This window comes from Mercenaria mercenaria, chromosome 17 (genome assembly GCF_021730395.1).
Source record: "Mercenaria mercenaria strain notata chromosome 17, MADL_Memer_1, whole genome shotgun sequence".
In the NCBI taxonomy this organism is placed as follows: domain Eukaryota; kingdom Metazoa; phylum Mollusca; class Bivalvia; order Venerida; family Veneridae; genus Mercenaria; species Mercenaria mercenaria.
Genome location: NC_069377.1, coordinates 31,816,937 through 31,841,145, shown reverse-complemented (window position 1 = coordinate 31,841,145; position 24,209 = coordinate 31,816,937). Strand labels below are relative to the sequence as shown.

Here is a 24,209-nt window from a genome sequence, read left to right as displayed (position 1 = left end):
AACACGGGGTACAATACAACGTAACAAAGAGTACATACATGATACAACGGACTACGGAGTACTAATACTACTCCTTTAAGAATATATAAGAAAAAAATGAGTAAAGTTTGTAAGAGTGGTCTCCCTCTGTGAAATGTATTATATTCGCGTAACAAAAAATCACCGTGTTTAGATTTCGCGCTGTCAATGTTGACTGCGAATATAGAGAAAATTAAACCTCCGCGAATATAACCACTATAGGGTAGCTTCTTTTCTATCTTGTCTGACTTAAAGTTTCATGTACTGTATATTTAACTGTTTTAATGTATTAACGCACTCTTGTTCATACAACTACGAAACGGAGCAGAAATGTTACAGGCAAGACGCGTTTTTTTAAACATGACATAACCCAGGATTTATGTAAGTCCAATATTTGTGAACTAGCTGACTTGTTACAGGTTATACATCTTAAACCGACAAGTTTACTTGTTCAGACATTGCAACTCAGAAACATTTTCTGTCTCTCCGTTGATTTGATAAAACAAGTCTTGACTTAAGGGACAAAACTCATATTGTATAAACGTTATATGTAGTAGAGTTGCCTACCTTTTACTTATAAATGAGTAGAGAACTGACAAGTACAATATACTGCTACTTCCTACAATACATAGCCTATTTTAAGTTATGGATGCCAGATTATTTTTTATGTTAGTTTAATATTTAATGATACAGAAATGAAAAAGTTTTTAAGCAAATGTAGATAATTGACATAATTTAAAATTGAAGTTATTTTCGTTACAAATCGAAAAGTACTTTAAATATCTGGATTCATATGAACTGATTTAACCAAATCGTAGACTCATAGTTGCTATATTTTCAGATCATTTGCGATAAAGCAGTTCAATCCATCTACATGTATAAAAGAATTCCACTATTTTAAAATGAATCATAAGGCATGGATTTGCGTTCTTTGATATTACTTAATCCTTTCCATTTTACAGCCTTACAAATACATTTCATGACCATAACAATAGTGGCAGCGTTAGAGTTTTTTATAGTTCGACCATTCCAAAAAAGATATTCGGCTAAAGTGAATCAGAATCTATCCAGTGAATTGATCCGCTCAGAAAGATTTTGGCGCAAGTAAACTTTAGTTCAAACTTCCAATCGTTGGTTTTGTCAATGACCGTTTGAAGGCGGTGTCCCTGTGTTCCTTTTTCATTTACGTTTATGTCTGTTTGTTAGTTTTATGTGTGTGTATTGATGTATACATGTGTTTAAGCAAAGTTTACGTATATACATTTACATGTACTCCTATTCCCATGTGCGGTACAGTCCCGGCGACAAATCATTTGAGTGTGACATTCCCTGTATGACACGAGTTCTTGTTTTTATCAGAACAATGGCAAAAACAAGGGAAAAAATCCAACAGGGAAAGCCACATTCACAGAACGCAGCCATCCATACAGATAAACGGTACAATCGCTCTATAAGTCCACTAAGGACAAGTCTTGAACCAGCTTCACCTATTATTTGCTCGTGTTATGAAATTGTACTGAAAGAGGCTGCAGTATTTAAATCCGTTACAAACTGTGGAAATAGAGTCCTACGTCCATAAGAACTGACCGGAAACGCAAGGATTTGACATAGAGGCATGGGGCACTGGGTCGTCGGAGTCGGGCATAGGCATGTGATGCTTGAAAACATCTAATGCAGGATTACGCATTGTTGAAAGAAAATATCCTCTTGAAGTTGCTTTAGAAAAAAAACGCCAGAGTCGTTTATAAATATCTGTGTGCTGCATGGCAAAGTCAGGGCCGATCGTAGGTCTCGGAAACCAGACTGTAGTATGTATTACTCAGAAACAACACCGTAGATAAACAGACCTGTACGCAAGTTTCTGAAAGGCGTGAGTGCGTTAGCAAAGAGTAGAAGGGCATAACAATGCCGCCAGGGATGTTTGTGGGATCCAATCCCTATCCGCACGCGCGCCTTAGAAAACATTGAAATTGAGATTTGAAATCTTGCACTTTGGTAATTTTCCGGGTAGATATTAGTCCAATATATATATATCAGTCTTCTGTTCCCTCGACTCATTCTCCATAATAATGAATAACACTGTATTTATTATTGTCTTATATTTAGATAAAAAATATATACCTTATATTTTAACATAGCAGACCAAACTAGACCTTTTGCCAGCTGACCATTATATACTGAAAACACTCAAAAACTCAAGTGTAATAGGATTACACACGAGTTGGTTATGCACAGTCTCAAATTTCCCCTGGTGAATGTCCGAATACATGTATTAAAATCGCATCCAGGTTTTAGGGTTTTCGTTCACAGGTTTAATGTGGCTTTTAGTTTAATGGATTAATGTGGGATTCTTTGAATCTTCCTACTAGATCTTGCGATAACAACCGTCTATACAATTTAATTAAGCAATAAGCATAAATAAAACAGTCTTTTGAATGCTTGAATTTCTGATTCAGAAGTATCCGTATCAAAAAACAATACTAAGTCACCAAAAATGTTAATGAAGCACTTGGTCATAAACTCTGATAACAATAATACGGCGAAGACAAGATTAGGACTATTATCTCAAAGGTCAGGGTAATATTCAGAGGACAAAGATACGTTATTTTTAAAAAAGATATAAGATTATCAAACTTTTGCACAGACGATCACCTTGAAATGAAATTAAAGCACGGACTTAATAAAGATTCGCACCTGTCAATCATGTCCCCCTTTCCGTTCCGTTGCCTTACAAACATAAGGTTCTTTGTAATTTCTTGCAAAACAAGGATTCCTTAGTTTATCTTATATAATGCAGTAACACGCCTTTTCAATTTGTAAAGATAACTCCAAATCAAAAACTTACAGAATTGCAAGCATTTTATAAACTCATGGTACATTGTAATATTATTGTGCAACAGCTTAAATAAATTACACTACCCTGCCACTTTTTAAATACGAGACTCAGTATAATTAAGCACGTATTGACTAAAACTCTTACAGTTGGATCAATATCTCCATAATGGTTGAGCATTCTCATAAACCCGAAAGTTTAATCTGGTTAAACACGGGTTTCCTACAGTACTTTTGTGTGCCTGTATTTTCTGCGTAGACGAAAGTGCAAAATTAATAAACGTGAAGTACTTTGATACATACTGTTTGCGTTACACGGACACTAAAGAGATCGCGTGCTTCGATACAACTGTTTCAACAAATAAATTTATTTTTGAGTATTACAACTGACAGTTTCGAAAGCCTAATTTCCATTGTCGTTTTGATTAATCGTTAATCCACCAATATCTCTGTCATCTAAATGTATTGTTATTTCATTCGCCCAATATATCGACCCTCCGGAGAGAAATGATTATTGGATTGACAACTGATAAAACAGTGTAACTGCACTCCTTGTGCTATCACACGAAAACTGTAAAAAAACTGTAAGAAGATCCTTTTGAAGAAAAGAATGAAACAAAGCAAAACAATGGAAGACCCAGAGTCTAATAAAAAACACAATACCCCAACGCCCATAAGAATCAGCTAATTCTATCACAAAGATATTCTGTCTTCTGCAAAGACATTGAACACATGCGTTTTTTTTATTTCTTAAAGATTGCTTTTTATATAATTGCAGGATTATTTTTGTGTTTTACATATATACATTCCTTATGTTGTCATTGCATGTGCTAGGTATTCACCTGGCGAGTTTTAAGCTCCCCGTTGGTGTTTTGCCACTGACTTGTCCAAGGCGATGCCACTATGTTCCTTCATTTGTTCGTGTTGTCCTCGTGTGTCTGCTTTGAGTGTTTATGTGTCGGTTGCGTGCACATCCGCGCGCTGAATTATGGTTTAGGGAGGTTGCATGTTTTTGCACGTGGCTTTCCCTGTTGGATATTTATGTACTCCATGATCCCAAAAGGACCAGAATATATAACAACAGATAACATCCAGCTAAAATGCTTGTAGCTCGAAGAAATGTATACAAATATGTGCTTATAAGTAATTATACTTTAAGATCCCTATAAAAAAGCGTTCCCTGGCGGACATTTGACCCCATATATATTTTCTTTTTCTGCTATGACGTGTATATGGCACGCTAATTGTCCAATAGTTACCTGAACCCAGGTTCGCGATCGTAAAACTAGGATTAACGGTCGATAAACTAGGTTTTTCGAACGTAAAACCAGGTTTTGCGGTAACCAACCTATATTTTCGAGCGAAAACATAACATAACGGGCGTAAACCATAGTTTACGCTCGTGAACCCAGGTTTACGTTCGATAAACTAGGTTTCTCGATTGAACCGAGGTGGGCCGATAGTCTAGTGGTAACACGCTTGGCTGTCAATCCAGAGGTCCGGGGTTCGAATCCCGGTCCAGGTACTGGAAATTTCTGAGATGCTCTTGAGTGTCTCCCACCTAACTAGAGGCCTGTACTGGTTCTTCCCAGGAAAGACGGCTTCGCGTGTATCGGTGCTATACACCGGGCACGTTAAAGAACCAGACTGACTATTCGAAAAGAGCTAGGCTAAGTTAGCCGGACACGTCTGTATCTGAAAAGTTCTCCCTGTCTTTTCTGGGGGCTTTATCTCACTCTGTCCCTCTGGTCAGATCGCTCTGTGTCTGTACTAGTAGAGGATGATTTCGCGCCCTGTGTGGCTGCAGTTGCTGTAAAGCGCCTTTGAACGTGTTTATCATGAAAAGGGTGCTATATAAATCTGGTATAATAATAATAATAATAATAATAATAACTATGAATTTCGGTCGTTATCCTAAGTTCACGAGCGTGAACCTATATTAACGGGCGTAAACGTGGGTCATGCGTAAACCATAGTTTACGAACGTGAACCTATGTTATCGGCCGTAAACTTGGGTTTACATGGGTTTGCGACCGTAAACATAGGTTCACACTCTGAACCTAGGATAATGACCGAAAATCATAGTTTTGTTCGAGAAACCTAGTTTATCGAACGTAAACCTAGGTTCACGATTGTTAACTGTGGTTCATGCGCGTAAACCCAAGTTCACGGTCGTAAACATAAGTTCTCGCTCGTAAACATAGGTTTACGTCCGTAAGCTATGGTTCACGGCAGGTCAATTATCCAATAATTACGTTCTTAGTAAAAGAAATAGTATTATCGAATACTAACCTATATTTTAGAGCAAAAACAAAGGATAAACCCATGAACCCATGTTAACATCCGATAAACAAGGTTTTTCGATTGAGCAAGAACCTATGTTTAAGGGCGGGCGTAAAGTTCAACCATAGTTTACGAACATGAACCCATGTTCTCGCTCGTATACCCAAGTTCACGGTCGTAAACACAGGTTCACATCCGTAAACATAGGTTCACGTTCGTAAACCTAAGCTCAAGGCCGTAAACTATGGTTCACGGTCGTAAACATAGGTTCACGGCCGTAAATCCATGTTCACGTCCGAAATTCATAGTTGATTTTATAATCTTAATATCTCGACTGGAAACCATGGTTTATGTTTGATATACTAGGTTTCTCAACTGAATACGAATTTCGGTCGTTATCCTATGTTTACGGCTGTTATCCTATGTTTACGCTTGCGAACCCCGTTTCACGCTCGTAAACCATAGTTAACGAACGTGAACCTATGTTTACGACAGTGAACATGGGTTTATAAGCGTGAACCTATGTTTACGAGCGCAAACTATGGTTTACGGCCTTATCCTATGATTTCGCTCGAAAATATAGGTTAGTGTTCAAAAAACGTGGTTTTACTTTCGAAAAACCTGGTTTATCGATCGATAATCTTATTTTTTTTTACCATGAACCTGAGTTCACTTAATTATTGGACAATTAGCGTGCCATTCGTGTATCCATATAAAACATGACTTGTTTAATTGACCAAAGACAAAGGTTGCTTGCTAATCATATTACAGTTTTCCTCCATGTTAATTTATATATTTCTTTCTTATGCGCAATATGTATCATCGTTTTTTAATAAATATGACCCTATGGCTTGACCTTTCATGCCCTGTCTAATTGCAATTACTGCTATCTTGATTTTTAAAGTAACTTTCTTGGTGCACATTTCATTAAAACAGAATATTTCAATATTAAAAAACTCAATACGTGCATTTTTAACAGTTTTCTATCAAAAAAGCAAAAACCGTCTATTCTGTGCATAAACATCAAATAAGCGCATTCACATTATGTAACATTTATCTATAAAAAATAGGTCAAACATTCTTTTTCAGGGTTTCCTTCATGACTGCATAGCAAGTTACAAATGTGTACAATTTATAAAGATATCCTAGGAACATAACTTGTTTTTTATGTCCATCCTCTAAAATAATGAAGTGGCTTTAAATACCAAAACTACGATCAGAAGTACAATTAAACTTGATAAATTGCATGAAAAAGAAAAACAAAATAAACAAACAACCGCCCCCCCACCAAAAAAAAAAAAAAAAAAAAAAACAGCAACAACATTTATCATGATAGTGTACTTAAAATGTACGCTTTCGATTCCTTAAGTATTCTACTTGTGTTTGCCGTGTAAAAGGTAAAGGTGTAGTTTCTTGTTTAACGTGGGTAGTTGTGGAAAGTCCCGGCCTGGAATGGATGGAACAACTTATATCCAGCCGGGCAAACGGCAGGTGTCATATTTGCATCGCAGCGTCTAGTCCAGGACAATATTGCTGAAAACCTTACCAATTTAAGTAAATCACCCAATACTGAACACTACTCGGGATATCAGCCGCGACCGGAAATCAAACCCGGACCGCTGGTTTTATAGTCCAACCTGCGAACCACTGCGCTTTTGACTCCCTATACAGAGGATATGTGTTTGCTTCAGTGCATGTCTGAAATATCTTTCACCGAGTCGACACCAGATGCAGAAAAATGTTCACAATGGAAAGAGCCTTTGATCTTTTATGAGCCAATAAAAGTTCTTTCATGTCGTGTCTTTTGTTTTCACAAGGACATTAATTCAATAAGAGCAGTCATGATCAAAGAACGAACTTCGCACCTCGACCCACACTGAAACTATCTTGATAAAGTGTCACAAAATAGAAACATATAGACTAGGAAGGCAAAATAGAGACAATAGAGCACCGTCAAGGAAGGGTCAGTGACGAAAAAAGGTAATATATATGTATCCGGTTTATGGCTCGCAAACGTTCAAGGTTACGTTTAGATTGAACGTGCCCATGACCTAACGGAAGTCAATTTTGAGAATTTACGACAATATTTATTACGCACCAAATGTACAGGTATATTAATATTCTAACCTTTTCAGACAGTTGAATTAATTTGTGTCCATAACGATGCTAAATGTTGAAATAATGCTAAATTCTTAGCAATTTGCAACATAAACACTACAAAACGTCATTGCATTTGTGTTGTCCTGCCGTTCCGTGTCGGTAACCATGCAAAATTAATAGTTTTTATCTGAAAGTACCAGACTTTTGGCAATCCTTCTTAACTAAATTAACATAAAACATCCTTTATTTTTTTGTTTTTTTTTGTATTTTTAATAGTTTTTATCTGAAAGTACCAGACTTTTGGCAATCCTTCTTAACTAAATTAACATAAAACATCCTTTATTTTTATTGGTTTTCTTGAATCTTTCCCTATGGCAAATAACAAGCACGTAATAACATTTACTGCAGATTTGCCACCCACCGTTCCAGTGGGAGGCGGGACTGGCAATTTTCTTCGCGCTAAAGTTTTTTTGTTTGTTTGAAAGCCAGATTTTTTTCAGAACTGATTGCCAGAAATGTTTTCACAGTAAACCGAAGACAATACGTTTTGTTCAACCTTTATCAAAAAGAATTAAGCACGGTAAAGATATATATTCTGCTTAAGTACATGAACTAGCTTTTCAAGTGTTTACATTAAATGATAAGAAGCCATCTGACAAAATTTACAGCTTTCAATTTAAACTACTGTAATCTACGATATCAAAAAGGTATAAAATGTAATGACAGTGTGTTTGTGTGTTTTTGAGCGTGCATACGTGCGTGCGTGTGTGCACGTGTGTGTCTCTGTGTGGTTCATAACTTACACCACTGAGCAACCTCGAATGTTCATGGACACATTAAGTAGGGTTCGTCTGGAAAACTTTTGAAAAGTAGAACAGCTCTGGTGCATTTTGACTTATATAAGGAAATATAATTTTCCATTTTGAAATTGATAATATGATGCTTGTGAAAATCATGGACAGGCCAACGCATAAGCTTTACTAATAACTGTCATATACACAATTGTATGGCTAAACTGACGTAAATTCATACAATTATATTTGATATAAGAGTAAGTCCACCTATTATAAGTTGATTTTAATGGAAATTGGTTTAGGCAAAACAAACAAATCTATCTAGACCTAATGCAAGTGTACAGTCTTTTTTTTTAAAGATATTTGGCTATTGGTATTAAAATTTCAACTATTAGACAGCAGGTCTGTCCTCCGGTTTCTCCTTGACTTCAGCTTATTATAATTATTACTCTTACCGTGCTGTGCGAACAAAGCGAGCAGGAAATTTCTACCAAAATGACATAAGGTCTGAATTCTAGGTAATATAAATGGATGTTCACCTGATTTTTATTGGTGAAACGGTAGTAGAGCGTTTGTTAAGTCACAGGGCTTTATCAAGTAATATTCGCTTGCATCTTTGAAGGTCAGTCATTTAAAAAAAAGTGTGTCTATATGTTTTGCTTAAAATGATTTCAATGTACATTTTTCATTTAAAAAGAAAATTTCAATAATTAAAAATAACGCATAAGTGCCTTTAATTTAATACAGTTTGACAGTTCTATATTAGAAAAAGACCGAATAGTACACTCCTTTGAAATACAAAAACGACAATGCATTCTTATAATTCGTGCATTCATATGATTTAACATTTTTCTATCAGCAAAAGCAAATCCAGTTACTTTTTAGTTTGCATAACAATTTAAAAGGAGTTTTGCTGGTAAAATTTACATGATAATATACGTCATGTGCAAACAATGTTGTGAACTGCGCTGTAAATGTATTTTACATTTACAAACAAAGAAATCATCTGTAGAATTATCTGAAAAAAACTCCATTGATTATGATAAAAGAACATCTAAATAATTTTTTCTGACGCTATGTTTACTGAAAGCCCGTTTCTCCCATATACCATTGTTGTTTATAAAACTTAGTAGTTGTGTGAACTATAGAGTTGTGAACAAGACGTTATAAGCAGAGAGACATTGTAAATTGTTTCACTTCTGTCAACGAAATCTCACACACAAGACAGTATGTTGATAGAACATTGGAGGAAAACATGAACCCAGTAATAAAGCATTTTGTTTTCTTACATCTTTGCAATAAGTTAAAGCCTTTTAAATATTGCATGTTATATGCAACCGTTTTTGTAATATATTAGTTGTCATAGAGTACCAACAAAAGAGAAAAAACGCTGAGATAGGACAGCTGAGCTTGATAAAAATTTAAAACATTTAGCTGAATTATATAAAACATTTTGAATGCTTGGATTTCTTATGCGGAATGTTTTTAACTTTTTTTCTCAAATCAAAAGTAATCCACTGTATATTAGTTTGTTATAAATATTAACAGTAATTATGCGAAAACAAAGTTAAGACTTTTATGTCAAAGGTCACTTTTAGAGGTTAAGGATACAAGCGTCAACTTGTATCATCGACAACTTCTCATGAAATAAACTTTGCGAAGACAGCCTTTATATGGGATTCGTATACCAATATACATAGCGATTCACATAAGTTATATGATGATAGTTTCCCTTTTCATATCATAAAGAGTTTTTGTATTGCCGAATTTGTCATCCTCTCCACATTTCTTCTTCTTCTGAGTTGCAACTTTTCTTCAAAAGGTGATTTTCTTCTAATGACGGGACGACATTTCTATCACCTGGCAGAGCTAACTTTACTTGGTGGGGGCTATGAGTGAGGTATGGTGCCTACCGTAAACATGTTTAAGCTTCCCAGTGAAGTTCTTGCCACTGACCGTTCCAGTGCGGAACCACACCTTTAAATTATTTTCATATCCATAACCACACGTGTTCTTGGTGAGAGGCGACTTCTATTGAATTTTTTTGCATGGTTTTTAAAGGGACAAACCCATACAATTTAAGCAGAAAATAGATTCTCTCAAAAGTCCATGAAAAGTGAGTACGCGTTAAGTGACCAGTGTTACAAACTTATTTAGATATTCTTATAAATTACTAAAACTAATGTGCAGATGGTAATAAACCGTTGCATTGCTTTTGAAATACTGTAGAACATTTCTTCTTGCACTTTTCCAATATCTAACCTTTGTTTTCATGTCCTTTTTTGTTTTTCAGTGTCATATTTACAGTCTATGCCAACATGGTGGAAAATTTTATACCAAACTCTGGGCGAGTAGCTTTAAATTTGCATTTAACTGAAGATCTTAGAAGAGTAATCAATGTGTTAAATGTATGTAAATTATCTTTGATGTTTATTGTGGAGTACAGGTAAAGTGTTTCTCTGCTTCTATGCTACTGAGTAAACAAAATAAAGGTATTTTGGAGTATCTTAGTAGACAGATTCAAGAGCTTAGTTTCTGTTCTTGTAATGTCGACAATATTTGTCATGTTAACATTTTTATTGGAAGAACATCCATCCAATATAAAAGACCCTCAGAAGAGAAATGTTTTTTTTTTTAATTTGTACTGCGTAGATATTTTCTTTTTAAAAAGGAAAAGTGAATATACATTGTTAGACTTTTCCTGAGCCCGCTTGTTATGCACTCAATATAGTCGTCAAATGGTTCTGCGGTGAATCGGCGTTAACGTCCCTATCCCGAAGGTCAATGTCACTCTTGATGGTCAACGATCATGTCTCGGATACTTACGCGCAAACCTCTCCCAATATCCTAGCATGAGAAAAATATGTCTACCGAATAAAACAAATGCTTCGCCAAGCGGGGCAATATACGCCAGAAGGGTTATACAAGAGGAAGACGAAAGCAAAATTTAACGAAAAATCATAATTTTAAGACTTATTTTGGTGGGAGGTTTGTGAAAGAATTGGTGGGGTGGGGGGGGGGGGGGGGGGGGAAAGCAGGGGAAGGGTGTGTGCTGTGGTTGTGATAGGATACTTAAGGGCAAAAATCTAAATAAATACAATTTTCCTGTTTTGGTGGTTGAGGGAGGGGGAAGGGGAGGGAAGTGGTTTGGCATTTGATTTGAGTTTTGACATTTTAGCTCAATTTTTGTCTCTGACCTTAAACCTGCAAACCAGGTTCATGCCGTCAGCACACCGTCTCATAAGTACCTACATACATGCCATAGTTAATTCGGTATGCTCCGGACACGAACTACGACAGAGACAGATTTGACATTTTAGCTCAATTTGTGACCTTTTTTTACCATCGACCTACAGACCTTGTTCATATGCTTTGCACATTGTCTAATTGCAGCCTACCTACATGTCAAGTTTAAAGTCAATACCTTTAATTGTTATGCAGTTATGCTCCAGAATATTGATATGTATATATATGTTGTATCTCAAAGGTATGGTTTTGTACGCTCTGACATGTCATTAGATCTAGAAGTGTGATTTTAAATTTTGATATTGAGACCGTTTGTCACGCGCAAAATCCAAGTCCATATCTAGAAGATCAATGTCATACTTCATGCAATGTAACCAAAAACAACTTCAAGAAGGCACTTCCTTTTTTTAAACATTATGTGTAGTCAACTACATCAAAGTGCACAGACTGGAAACAGTAATTAAAATTTCAATTTCTGAGTTATTTTAGCAAAAAAATAAAATGTTCTGGGTAAAAATATTTGGACAAAAATGGAGACACCTTCACTACAGCATTATTGTTAACTTAGGCTTCTATGTACGTTTTATCGCCTGCAAACCATTGCACTTTTTCCTCTAGGCATGAAAAATCATGCATAATTTCTACCTTGGTCAGTAATTTGAAGAGAAATATATTTAAAGATCAGTCAATGAAAATACGACGTGCCAACAAACAAACAAAATTTCACAAGGTAAACTTTAATTTGTTGAGAAAGCTATTGCTGAAAAGAGAACAATTTCAGCTACCAATGTAGTACGTCTAAGTGTAGGAAAATATCCAGAATTATGAGAAAATCAAGGAAGACATTTTTAGGTCTGAAGATTGCATGACTGTGTTAAGCTGTTTAGCAGGTAACATAGACAGATTACGTTTCGATTGCATGTATATAATGTGGACAGGATTATGATTGACAAACGGTGTCCGTTCTCTTTATAAACAGATTGTTTCCCGTGAGTAAAGAGGGCTTAAGGTAAGTCCCTATACACTTGGATGTCAGATATTTTCCTGGCTGTATCATTAACTTGCATCAAGAAAACTTTATACTTGGCAGAAATATTTGACTCATTGAGATAGTAAACCCGGACTCCTATCTCAAAAGACAAGTATAATATGATTCATCTTGTCTAAATCATTCAGGCAATAGGTTTACCATGCATGGAGTTATCATAATTTAATTTGTAGAGATGTTTTCCTGGCGGCCTGTTATGCGCAAGACTTATCTCAAAGTGTAACAGTCAAGGTTACATTTCCTGGTCAAAGTTCAGGTACGGAATAAAACTGACATGCATTGAACATGATTATCAAATGGGAATGTTTTAACAAATAACAGGTTCGACATTGTTACCCTCATCAAAATTGAATTTTATATGCGTTATGCTTTTGTGTTCAAAAATATAATTAAATGAACATTAATAAACAACCCAACATATTTTATTGTTAGTGCATTGTCTTATATATTAAAGCCAAACATAGGCGACCTGTCCTAGATTTATACAAGAAAGCATTTAAACTGTCGTGCATCTTTTTTTATCTATTCATCTTAAAATGCGAATTTATTAAAATGTTTCGTGTTTTATCAAACTGAACGATCTTTTATAAATGTGTTTACATTCCACTCAAAATGTTTATATTTTTATTGATATTTTCTGGTACTAATTTGTAAGGGTGAATTTCGGAAATTTTGGGATGAAAATACAGTAAAAGTCATTGATTGTAATAATTGAAAATGTTTACTTTTTGGTATTTTCAATCTTTATCTTTATACTTGGAGAATTCAAGTGTTAATTGCTTTATGATTGCCTTTTACAAGATATAAGTGACTGTCCAAGTTAAATTATGTAGAAGTTATTCATCATTTCAAAAAATATTGTTCATGCAATCAGCTTATGACAACGAATATAAACGAAAACAATAGCAAAATCAATTTTGTGAAATTGTAGACAAAATCAAGCAATGTGTTGTTCACTTTTCGCAACGTATAGATAACAACTTTTCACGTACGTGTGTAAAATGCCTACTACAATGTTTAGATTGTGTCTATAAAATAAAGAAGATGGGATTGAAAGTCATTACTGTACATCAAAGGCATATTTGTAGGCATATAGAAGTTTTGCGTAGCAATTGAATTTACCACCAACAATAATTATGTTGCATTTTTTCTGTCATTAAAGCTTTTTTTTTACAATGAGGTAAATATAACTATTAAGTAAATGTGTGCATGCTGTAGTTATATGGACAATCAGTTATTCTGATAAGCAAAGTGTTATGGCGATTCTCTTCAACCAACCAGAGGCCGTATTTACTTTTGACGACTAGAGAGTCCTTTAAAACGTCATGTAGTCATGATACACTACACTGTGTATGAGATAGACAGGAAATGGTAAGTTGTTAAATTTAATTCAGCTTGTATATTTCATCTGCTTTTTACGGTATATATTGAAAAATAAGGTTAAAAGTGAAAATGTAATATTACAATATAATCTTTTTAACTCTTTAGAACAGTATATCATTTGAAGATTAACATGTGTTTCCTTAATGGGGATGACCGAAAGACAACTATGTAGGTATTAATCTGGACAGGCTATCGCCAAATATTTAGGTCTGAACATTAAACAAAACGCCCAAAATTTCACTGAACATGCTAAGCTAAAGGGTGTTTTAAAATTTATCACCTAATAGCTAATATTAGAAATTGATGATACGTTTAAAATTTGACAACAAAAAAGAAATGATTAATATAAAAAAATATTTTGAACGCACGCCATTGTCATATTAGAATTAATCTTACGCGAGGAAAATATAAATTATAAAGAACAAATGGTTTATTGATGACTTCAGGACTCAGTACTACGTCCTCGATCTATTAATTGTTATAAATAATACACATAATTATATGATTAAAGAAATTTGTTGAAATAAGAACAGAAACTACATAGTTGTACTGTAAAGAGATAACTATCGTCACTCAAGAAAGGAACAGTTTTGTGGAGAGTAATCATTTGTATACAGCAGAAGCAATTGTAGTTCCGCTTTTCTGCTAATAAAAAATGAATAAGTTTAAATACAGGTCTATATTTTTTAACTTTGAAGAAAAACGACCTTCTTCAATCTGTTCTCTTTTCAGGATTGGTTCACCAATATATCTCTGATTTTGATATTTCTGTTGGTGACGATCCCCGGATATTGTGCAGGTATTAAAATGCCTTTGGTGTCTCAGTTAATTAAATGTAACTCTTGAAATAGTGAAGATAATTACTTCAAATTTTCAGATTTGAAAGGCCAAAGGATGGTTCTCATGAATATTTTGTTATCCCAGTTTTGATTTTTATGTCACTAATACAGGTTTTCTCATGGAACGGTCCATATAAAAAATATTTTAATGGTTGGTTGGTCCTCTTTGACTTAAGATAGTCCCGCCTCAGTTCATATAGACTATGTAGGAAGCGGGACAAAAATGACTTTGTCAAATATAACAGATGAAATAAGATTTTTCCCCTCAAATTATCGAAAGAACGGTTCCCTAAAATGTAGATAAATTATTCAATTTGTGTTATTTGTTATTTGTTTTAAAGTTATAAGTTGTTTGCTTGGTCATTTTTGCATTTAAGTGAGTACAGTGAGCATTTCTTCCAATATTCCGGCAATTTCCGCTGTTAAACATAGGTACCCGGAAGCTGTTACGGAAAATATTATCGTCTGCTAGCATCTGATTTGCATGGGCTTTGTCGGTACAAATTGTTACATCTCAAAGTCTATGGACTGTAGGCAGTTTCACATTTACAAAAAAATAGAGATTGTAATTAGACCAATAAAAATGAATTAATTGTTGAATTCTGTTTTTAAGGCCGTATCTTTTGAAACGTTTAACATCCGTTAAAACAGTCACTTTGGGAATGTGTTTTTTTATAAATTATAAATCACATAATGAAATCAAATGTTTCTAGCAGCAGTTGTAGAAACAGCATGTCCAAATGGTAACACTGACTGCAAAGCTGACAACTCGGAATGTGATTTAGCTGATACGCCAAAGTGTAAATGTTCAAACGGCTTCAAACAGAACCCTAAAGACGACACCAAGTGCATTGCAGGTAAATATAACCTTTGAAAGTTAACTGTAAATTAAGGTTGATAAATATTATTATTTGAGACACAATGATGTTTAGTGGTGCAATTTTTATCATTTACAATGATGACAGTGCTTCATAAATTTCATGTCTTCTCTTTACTACAAATAAACTCAACAAATATATACATTTCGCCTTGTAGCGATGCACCCTGGCTACGAGAGGCCGTTTATTCCGATACACATTATACAAATATACAGTGTTATACAAATGATACTATAACTCATTGTGGCTCTCTCAATTTTCCACCTCACCGGAAAACACGACGTCCAGGAAAAAACAGAGAATTTAGCTCTGAAAACCTGTGTCCAAAAAAACCCAACAAGTTCAGTGCCTTCCTCAGTGGTGTGTGTGGACTTCACACATATATTGTAAAATTAATTTGACCTGTCAAAAACTGCTCCCGACCCCCACCAAATTCTGTTCATGCCTGTATAAGAATAACATGAACGCCAGAAACATGCCCCGACAGGACAACTAAATAGTACAATACAACAGTATTTAAAAATGTTATACAGTTTTTAAACAATTGCTAACATGAGCATATTGAAATCTAAAGCTTTTTTCATGTATGTAAATCACAGATGAAATTTTAATCTTAAAATTTCTAACTTTCCGTATTAAACGTACTACTGAGGTGCACGCTAGAACTGACCAATTTTACATCAACATATCACATACCCGATACAAATGATTTCTATTGGACAAATTTTAGACAAAACAATGAACCATTGGCTACCCTTTCAATACCTCTTACTGAAGCGGTTTAATGAACCGTAACTTGCAGACATAACTTTTCCGCTATACTATGTAACGCGGAAAAGGTAAAAGTATCAACATGTACAAATGGCATAACAGATTAGTTAAAGTATATAATTCTCTTCCGAATACTGGAAACGTGGTACACTATACCCTTATTATGTCATCGCCAACAGCTTTAAACTGTTTTCTATAAAAGATCACCAAAAATATTTTATTAACTATCATAACAACAGTCGTTCAGAGCCGCATGACGGACGTAAAAAAATTCCCCGTACTTGGACTCAATGTTATTAGCGAATTTGTTATGACAAAATTATTGCCGAAGCATTGATCATACTGATAACAGATGATTTACATTAAATACATTAGATTACATTAATTAGTGTGTCCATATCCCTTTTAAAAGGTTTTAGCAGGAGCCTGTAAGACAAATGGTGATTGCCCTGGAACGGTTCCAAACCCCGAATGTTCCCCAAAAACATCTTCCTGTGTGGCAGGTTATAAGTCTGAGAACAACTTGGTTGCTTAATTTAGCAAAGACTGGTATCAGCTGTCAGAGTCTTTTAAAGTAAATCTTTCTGTTTTTAAATCCTCTTTACTAGCATTTCCAGAAGAAACACAATATCTTTTAATTCCAATCCTGTGGTGAGTGTTTTCTAAGAAAATATCAGCATCAGTAAGAAGAAAGAAATAGATATACTTAATCTCAACAGACTTTACAAGTCTATATCTATCGAGGGAGTGTCTACTTGTATACACCTCGACCCTTCCTCTTATGAATGATTTTATTTATGAAAACGTTTTACACCAGGAGTTGCCTCCATTCTATTCTAGCATATATTTACAAGTAAAAAATATATAAAATAAAACATAATATTAAAGCTACTTTCCATGGAATCGCAAGCAATCTTATCATTTGTCTATATTTTCTTTATGGTTTCAGACTATGCAAATAGCAATTATTTTAACAAAATTCCGTTTTGTTACTTTGTAATCGCTTATTTTTCTCGGAGTACCGAAACCTATTTTTAGAACGTGAAATTGAAAGTACTAGCATTTAGGAGTGACCTGTCGCTTTTATTTTCAGATTTGGGTTTTCCAGACTGTTCCATTTATTAAATAAGGGTTTGAAAGACATTTGAAGAATACGGATAAATCGGAATCTCCAAAGTCACGCGAGGAACTGAAGTGTGCCATTAGGAATAAGATTTACTCTCCTAATTCTACTTATCGTTCATTTGTAGAGAGAATTGACTGCCATTTTCCTTGCCAAACTGAATAAGGCTATTTTCCCAATGATGTAGCGTGTGTAATATGCAAACGATAAAACAATGTTTTCCTCGTGAAATTCGTGCACTCTCGTGCAAGTACACACCATGATGAATAATTCACAATCAAGGAGATATTTGAAAAACCTTTGTTAAATGCGAAAATAGCAAAATGATAAAAGTAATGCAATTCAAATACATATTTAACATTATCATCATTTTAAAGTGTATGTCTGCAATATATAAAATGAAAAAAAAAATAAAATGAAAAAAAAATATTGATCTCCGTTGGAATTCGAACTCACAAAAGTTAGAATCTAGAACCGTCACGCTTACCACTGCACCACGGCGTCTAATTAGAGGCAGTCATTTAAATATTTATTATACAAATAAGATATAAAAAGGTAGGGTACCCCTTTACTGAAGTGGTATATTCCAGTAACATTTCAAATCTATTAATAAAAGCCAAAGGTCACACCTAAATGCTAGTTATTGCTTTGCTATTGTTATAACTGCTAAGTGTCATCGACGACAGTTAGTAGTTTACCATTGAAATCTTTGAAAGTACGCCGAATTTAACAATTATAAATGTTTCACTATTTAAACCAGAATTATTTCACCACGTACAAGTAGAATTATTTTTTTCTATAATAACGAAATTTAATTAGACTGTGGAAAGCAGCTTTAAATGTCATGTCGAAAAAAATTGTTGATTTGTCACATGTGCGTTCCAATTGATAACAAACACCGTGAGACGTTATTCCGGTTATTATATATTGAAACTTTACAGTCTTGTACCATTCATTTCAATCCTACCGCTACTATAATTCTTACAAACTTGTGACCCGTTCTTGAGGAACTTTCCGACTTGAAATAGAGAATTAGGGATGGAAGGAAAAATGCCCTTTCATATATGACTTTGTCAAATTTCCAAGCAGAACATTATTAGCTGTTAGAGCCAGATTTTATTAAATTTATAGTTTGGAAAATAGCAAATAAGATGATCTAACAAGGATAGCCTGACCAAATGCTAAATGTTTTAACATAGGGCATATATAATTTGGTATTTTGTTTTAACGGTTAGCATTAAATTTCGATAATAAAAATTCAAACAACACCAAATTGTAGAAAGAAGGTCTTGTTTCACGTGAAAATTGAATAAATTACTCTACCAAACAGTTGTCAGTTTATTATATATATATATAATTCCGGAAAAGGACTGCATCAATGGGCCAAACTTTCGGACATTTCAATGCCTTTAAAAACTCATCATTTTAAAGACCTGTTAATATTCGTTTTCATGCATTTGAAATAATGTCCAAGTGCAGAAATTTCACATAACTAGGTGGAACGTACTTTTCAGCAATTGTATATTTCCATTTCATTACAAATGGCATTCATTTATAAAGGGGAACAACTTTTTGAGAAAAGTTTAAATATCCGTCGTACGGAAATGTAATGAACAGGTAGACTGTTGATGAGATGTTCTTCGTGTATCAAATATTTCTATGCTTTATGATTATATTCTTAAACACCGTAAAAGCATTAACAATGAAACATCATCGGTTCAGGTGATATTGACATCTGTTTTCAAATGATTGTGTAGTTCATTTTTTCGGTCTTGTTTGAACGTGGAAAATGATTCATGAACAAAAAGCATTTTTACATGAATATTTCTAAATAAATTCAATTTATGAACTTACTTAATACATATAAAGGCTTATAGGTAATTCATTTCATTACAGTTTTAACAGGTGCTTGTTCGACGAATACAGATTGCATTGGAACTGTTACAAATTCTGAATGCTCTTCATCAACATGTTCCTGTGTAGCAGGTTACAAGGCTGAAAGCAATTTATGTAAAAAAGGTGGGTTGTTTAGCTTTCATCAGGGATAAATAGCGTCACTCCTCACTACACATTGTCTCTTTTTAATGTTGTTAGATAATTTATGATATGCCTAAATTAATTTTGTTAGACATACGCTTGCATTTTACAAGTTAAATAAAACAGGCCGAAAAAATATCCGTATTATACCTATCGTGTTGTATGTTACCGGACTACTTTCATTAAATATGCATTACCTTACACAGTTCTATAAATAGCGCACTAAAAGCTACTCTCAGTTCTAGTTTTACATCGATAGACTGTTAAAACACTGAATATTTCGTTTGATAACAAAACGACAAACGAAAACGTAGAGGCCATTTTAAGAGTACCTAGTTCTCGGACTTTGTATTCGGCTTTCATGGATTTTGTCAGGTCGTATGTAATGGACAGATAGATGTTTGGTAAAATGTTGTTCTTTTTTCACATATTTCTGTGTTTTATGATTATACTCCCAAACGCCATAAAACCATGAACAATTCTTGAAACATCATCTGTTCAGGGGATTTTGACATCTGATTTCTGATGTGTAGTTCACTTTTCCGATCTTGTTTGCAACATGGAAAATAATTCATGAGCAAAAATATTTTTAAATGAATATTTGAAAACAAATGCAATATAAGGACTTACTACATACATATCATTTAATTCATTTCATTACAGTTTTAACAGGTGCTTGTTCGACGGATGCTGATTGCACTGGAACTGTTACAAATTCTGAATGCTCTTCATCAACATGTTCCTGTGTGGCAGGTTACAAGGCCGAGAGCAATCTATGTGCAAAAGGTGGGTTGTTTAGTTTTCATCAGGGATAACTAGCGTCACTCCTAACTACACATTGTCTCTTTTTAATATTGTTAGAAAAATTATTATATACCAAAATAAATTTTGTTAGACATACGCCTGTATTTTACAAGTAAATTAGAACAGGCAGAAAATAAATCGCATTGTACCTATTGTATGGCTTAGACCGCAGCTATTTTGCTATATGTGCTATATAGACACTGGACACTATTACAATTTTGCATGCATTACGAATCCCCTAAATACCTGCACTCAACAAAACTACTCAAGAGACAAAATTCCAGCCACAATAAACATTGGGTTGACCGGCTCTTTTTTCCACCATTTTGAACCAAATCACATGCATATGAATAATACCCTAGATGGCCGCAAACAAGCAATAATGGCCCTGTCAAAAAGTCATGTTTTGCATATTCTGACATTCTCATTTTGTCAAATTGTACGTGCACCCACTATTTCATATCTTCTCTATTCAATTATGCCACTAAAACACTCACCAATATTCACCATCAAACAGAGAAACTATTTCCGCGTAACCTCTTTCTTATTGTGGGACAAATAGCTTTGATCTTTTGCATATGTATTGTATGTTGCCGAACTACTTTAATTTAATATGCATGCCCTGAGCTTTAAAACATGATTTATTCTTGAAAATACATATATTCAGGGGTTTGGTAACTCAGTTTTCAAATGTTTAGTTCATTTTTATGTTCTTTCTTGAAACATGGAAAATAATTCATGAAAAAACGTGTTAGATAATTTTGTTGAAATAAGCAATGTGATCAATTTCTTAATAGACATCACGATTTATAATCTATTAATTTCTTCAAAGTTTTATCAGGTACTTGCTCGACGAATGCTGATTGTTCTGGGACTGTTGCAAATTCCGAATGCATCTCCTCTTCATGTTCCTGTGTGGCAGGTTACAAGGCAGAGAACAACTTGTGTACCAAAGGTTGGATGTGTCATTTTCATCAGGGAAGACGAACTTCACTCGTATTCACACCTTGTTTCTTTTAATATTAACTGATTTTATTAATAAATATGTTTAACTTATGAAATTACTCAATGCATTACACCATATTTAAAAAGGACAAAAGATGCAATAAAATTGTATAAAATAGCGATCAAATGTTTCCTAAATTTCTTTTAACAGTATAGACCCAAAGAGCTATAAAAATAAAATGATCGGCAACTTGAAAGGCATATAGAGCAAATCTCGCTAACATCCCGTGACAACTGAATGGGATCTCGTTTACCGGAAGCGATGCGTTCTCCACGCGCCATTTTGTATGCACAGTAAATTATTCATTGGCAAATTAATTATCACCGTATGACTACGCTTTTTTTATGGTAATAAAACGTGTATTTTGTGTCTTAAGATTATTTCACATTAAACTAAGGTTGTTTTAGAAGTTAACATGTATTTTAAATATAGTTTTAAAGGTACAAAGTGTAACTCCATGCTCGCCGATGTTTGTTGTGACTAAGATAACGCCGATTCACGCTCTGACACGAGATCACGCGAGATTACAGCCAGTTGCCATTCTGTGTATTTTATACTTCTTTGATAGACCTAAATGATACAAATCAATGAATTATTTTTCTGTTTCTGATTACATGTTATTTAGCCTATATAAAACGAAGCTTCATACCACAATTCAATATCAATGTATAAATAGTACACAGTCCCCAGCCCCCCTCCCCACAGATGCTGTTCGTGGTATTAAGTGTGTCATTTGTGAGTGAAGCGGTTAGAATAGTCTCCATAAAGGCCGTAAATTCATACTTTGGACCGGCTTTAGATGAGGAAGGCAATGGAGTTAATGTTTTAAGTAGATTTAGATACAATTACGAACACAAGTATTTATAAGTAAACAGAAGGTACTTGTTGCAAATGCTATAATTATATGTATAGTAAAATCTGTGTTTCTGAAAACAAAAACAAATGCGGTACAGCTAAAAGTGTTATGTGGTTATGTTATTGCATTCATTGAAAGCCGGGAGTTGAACAGCACTCAACATTTATACATGTTATACTTATCAAAACAATTTAAATACATTCGAAGATGTACTCATTCGACGATGTTCAATAAACTTTCAATGATACACTAGTGTGCAATTCCATGAAAAGCAGTATCGCCCTTTGTAAAAGTAAATAACCTCGGGAAATGAATAAAACAATAGCGAAGGGCCCTTTAGATATTTTACTGTAAAAGTGTGATATAATCAAATTAAAACTGCAAAATTACCATGGAAGAATGATTGTCATGGTGTTTATTTGCCCACATTTAACATCGAAAACTTAATTTATGAAAGATAAATGTCACAATTTTGTTTTCAACAGTTCTCGAAAGTACGTGTACTACCTCTGATGACTGCACTAGTACAGTTTCAGACTCAGAATGTTCTGACGGAAAGTGTCAGTGTAAAGCAGATTTCATCGATGAAAGTCATATTTGTAAGAACGGCAAGTACTATTAACTATAAATGAAACTTTACTGTGCCAATTTCCGACGTTTTATAGAATGATAATATATTAAGATATTGTCATGTTTTGAATATGAGGTACTGAGTATGTTAGGATATTTTATCATGGCCCCTAAAATCATGAAATATACATTAGCACAGCCCTTATAAAGGTTAACATACATTTGGATATCAAAATATTCACTTTGCTACTAATCATAAATTATTCACTGATGTGTACTTACATTTGTTATTATTTAAAATCGTGAATAATGAACATAAGGACAGAAAGTAAATTTATCTTACTGTTTTATTCTTGATATATTCACAGCCTACGCAGATATTTATCATTAATCTAAATTTTTATTTAAAATAGGCCTTGGGAAAACATGCACGGATGCCAATGATTGTGTGACGAATGCTGAATGTGCCAATACGTGCAAGTGCTCGCCAGGATTCATAAACACAGCTGGTCTTTGTGGTATTATACCTAATAAATTATTAAGCTAAAGAAATAATAATTGTAATTTATATGAAATATGTATTGGTGTATTTCTTTGTTCCTTCATTGTATTCCTTCAATAAACCTTTTTTTATTTGCAAACAAATTTATCTTAGTAAAAACTCAAACAATCGGTTTATACAAATATAAAGAACAAATGTTTACAAGGAGGTCCCGAACTGTTATAAATTCACCTTCTTTCTCGAGATTTTCAATGACAGAAAAAAAGCTCAGTCTCATAAACATTTATTTTTGATTTGACGAGGCAGGTTGGACATCATTTGTTTCCACGGATCAGTTCAATAACACTTCACATCAATCTATTCCTATCGACCATTTTGTTCTAGGTTAATCATTTAAAGATTTAGGCAATACTTTTATCTTGCGCCAAATTGGTACATGTTTGTATCGGCTTGTGTAGGATAATAATCAAATTATGAAGGATAAACTTTGCCAGTATTGCATTCGTAGTGATATTGTTTTGTTTCCATTCACACGTTACTCGTTGTTACAGATCTTGTAAATGAAATGCAGTTTGACTAGGTGAAAATAAATTACTCTTACAATCTGGATTATATGCAACAACAGTGCCTTTTCGCATATTTCAGTAAAAATTTCAATTGATTTGTATCCGCTGTATGACCAGAATGTAATTTTATGATTTTTTTCTTAATTTGTATAAAATGCTGAATGTTTACATTTATACTGTTGATACTACCAATGATTACATAAATAATAAATTTGGACAAGACAAACGAAATATAATTTCAACCGAGTGTCATTGCAGAATTTTTTTTGTATATTACTTCGTCTGCATGTGCCATTTCCATTTTGATAGCTGCTAAACCGTTAGCGTAAGGATGACATCATAAGATATTTAGGAATGTTAACTTTCCAATTTACTTCTTTCATTCATACATATATCATAAAGTACACAGAGTTTATTGTCAAATATTTCCAGCTCCTGAGTCTTCTGCTACATCGACCTGGACGACGACCAGTTTGATTGGAACTTTTCTGCTGATAGTAGTGCTCAGACTGGTCTAGTAGTTTTCAAAGGCATGTAAAAGACTGATATGATA

At 34.1% G+C, this 24,209-nt stretch overlaps 1 protein-coding gene across 1 annotated transcript; it reads left to right on the top strand.

The window, feature by feature from the left end:
* Nucleotides 1-1,381: 1,381 nt before the first annotated feature.
* LOC128549955 (prion-like-(Q/N-rich) domain-bearing protein 25) lies at nucleotides 1,382-21,733 on the top strand. The gene is made up of 6 exons (XM_053527750.1): nucleotides 1,382-1,549; nucleotides 14,437-14,503; nucleotides 15,257-15,400; nucleotides 19,212-19,334; nucleotides 20,016-20,138; nucleotides 20,989-21,733. Exons 1-6 carry the CDS (start codon nucleotides 1,382-1,384, stop codon nucleotides 21,174-21,176), a joined length of 813 nt encoding a protein of 270 aa, XP_053383725.1. The 3' UTR covers nucleotides 21,177-21,733.
* The last annotated feature ends 2,476 nt before the right edge of the window (nucleotides 21,734-24,209 follow it).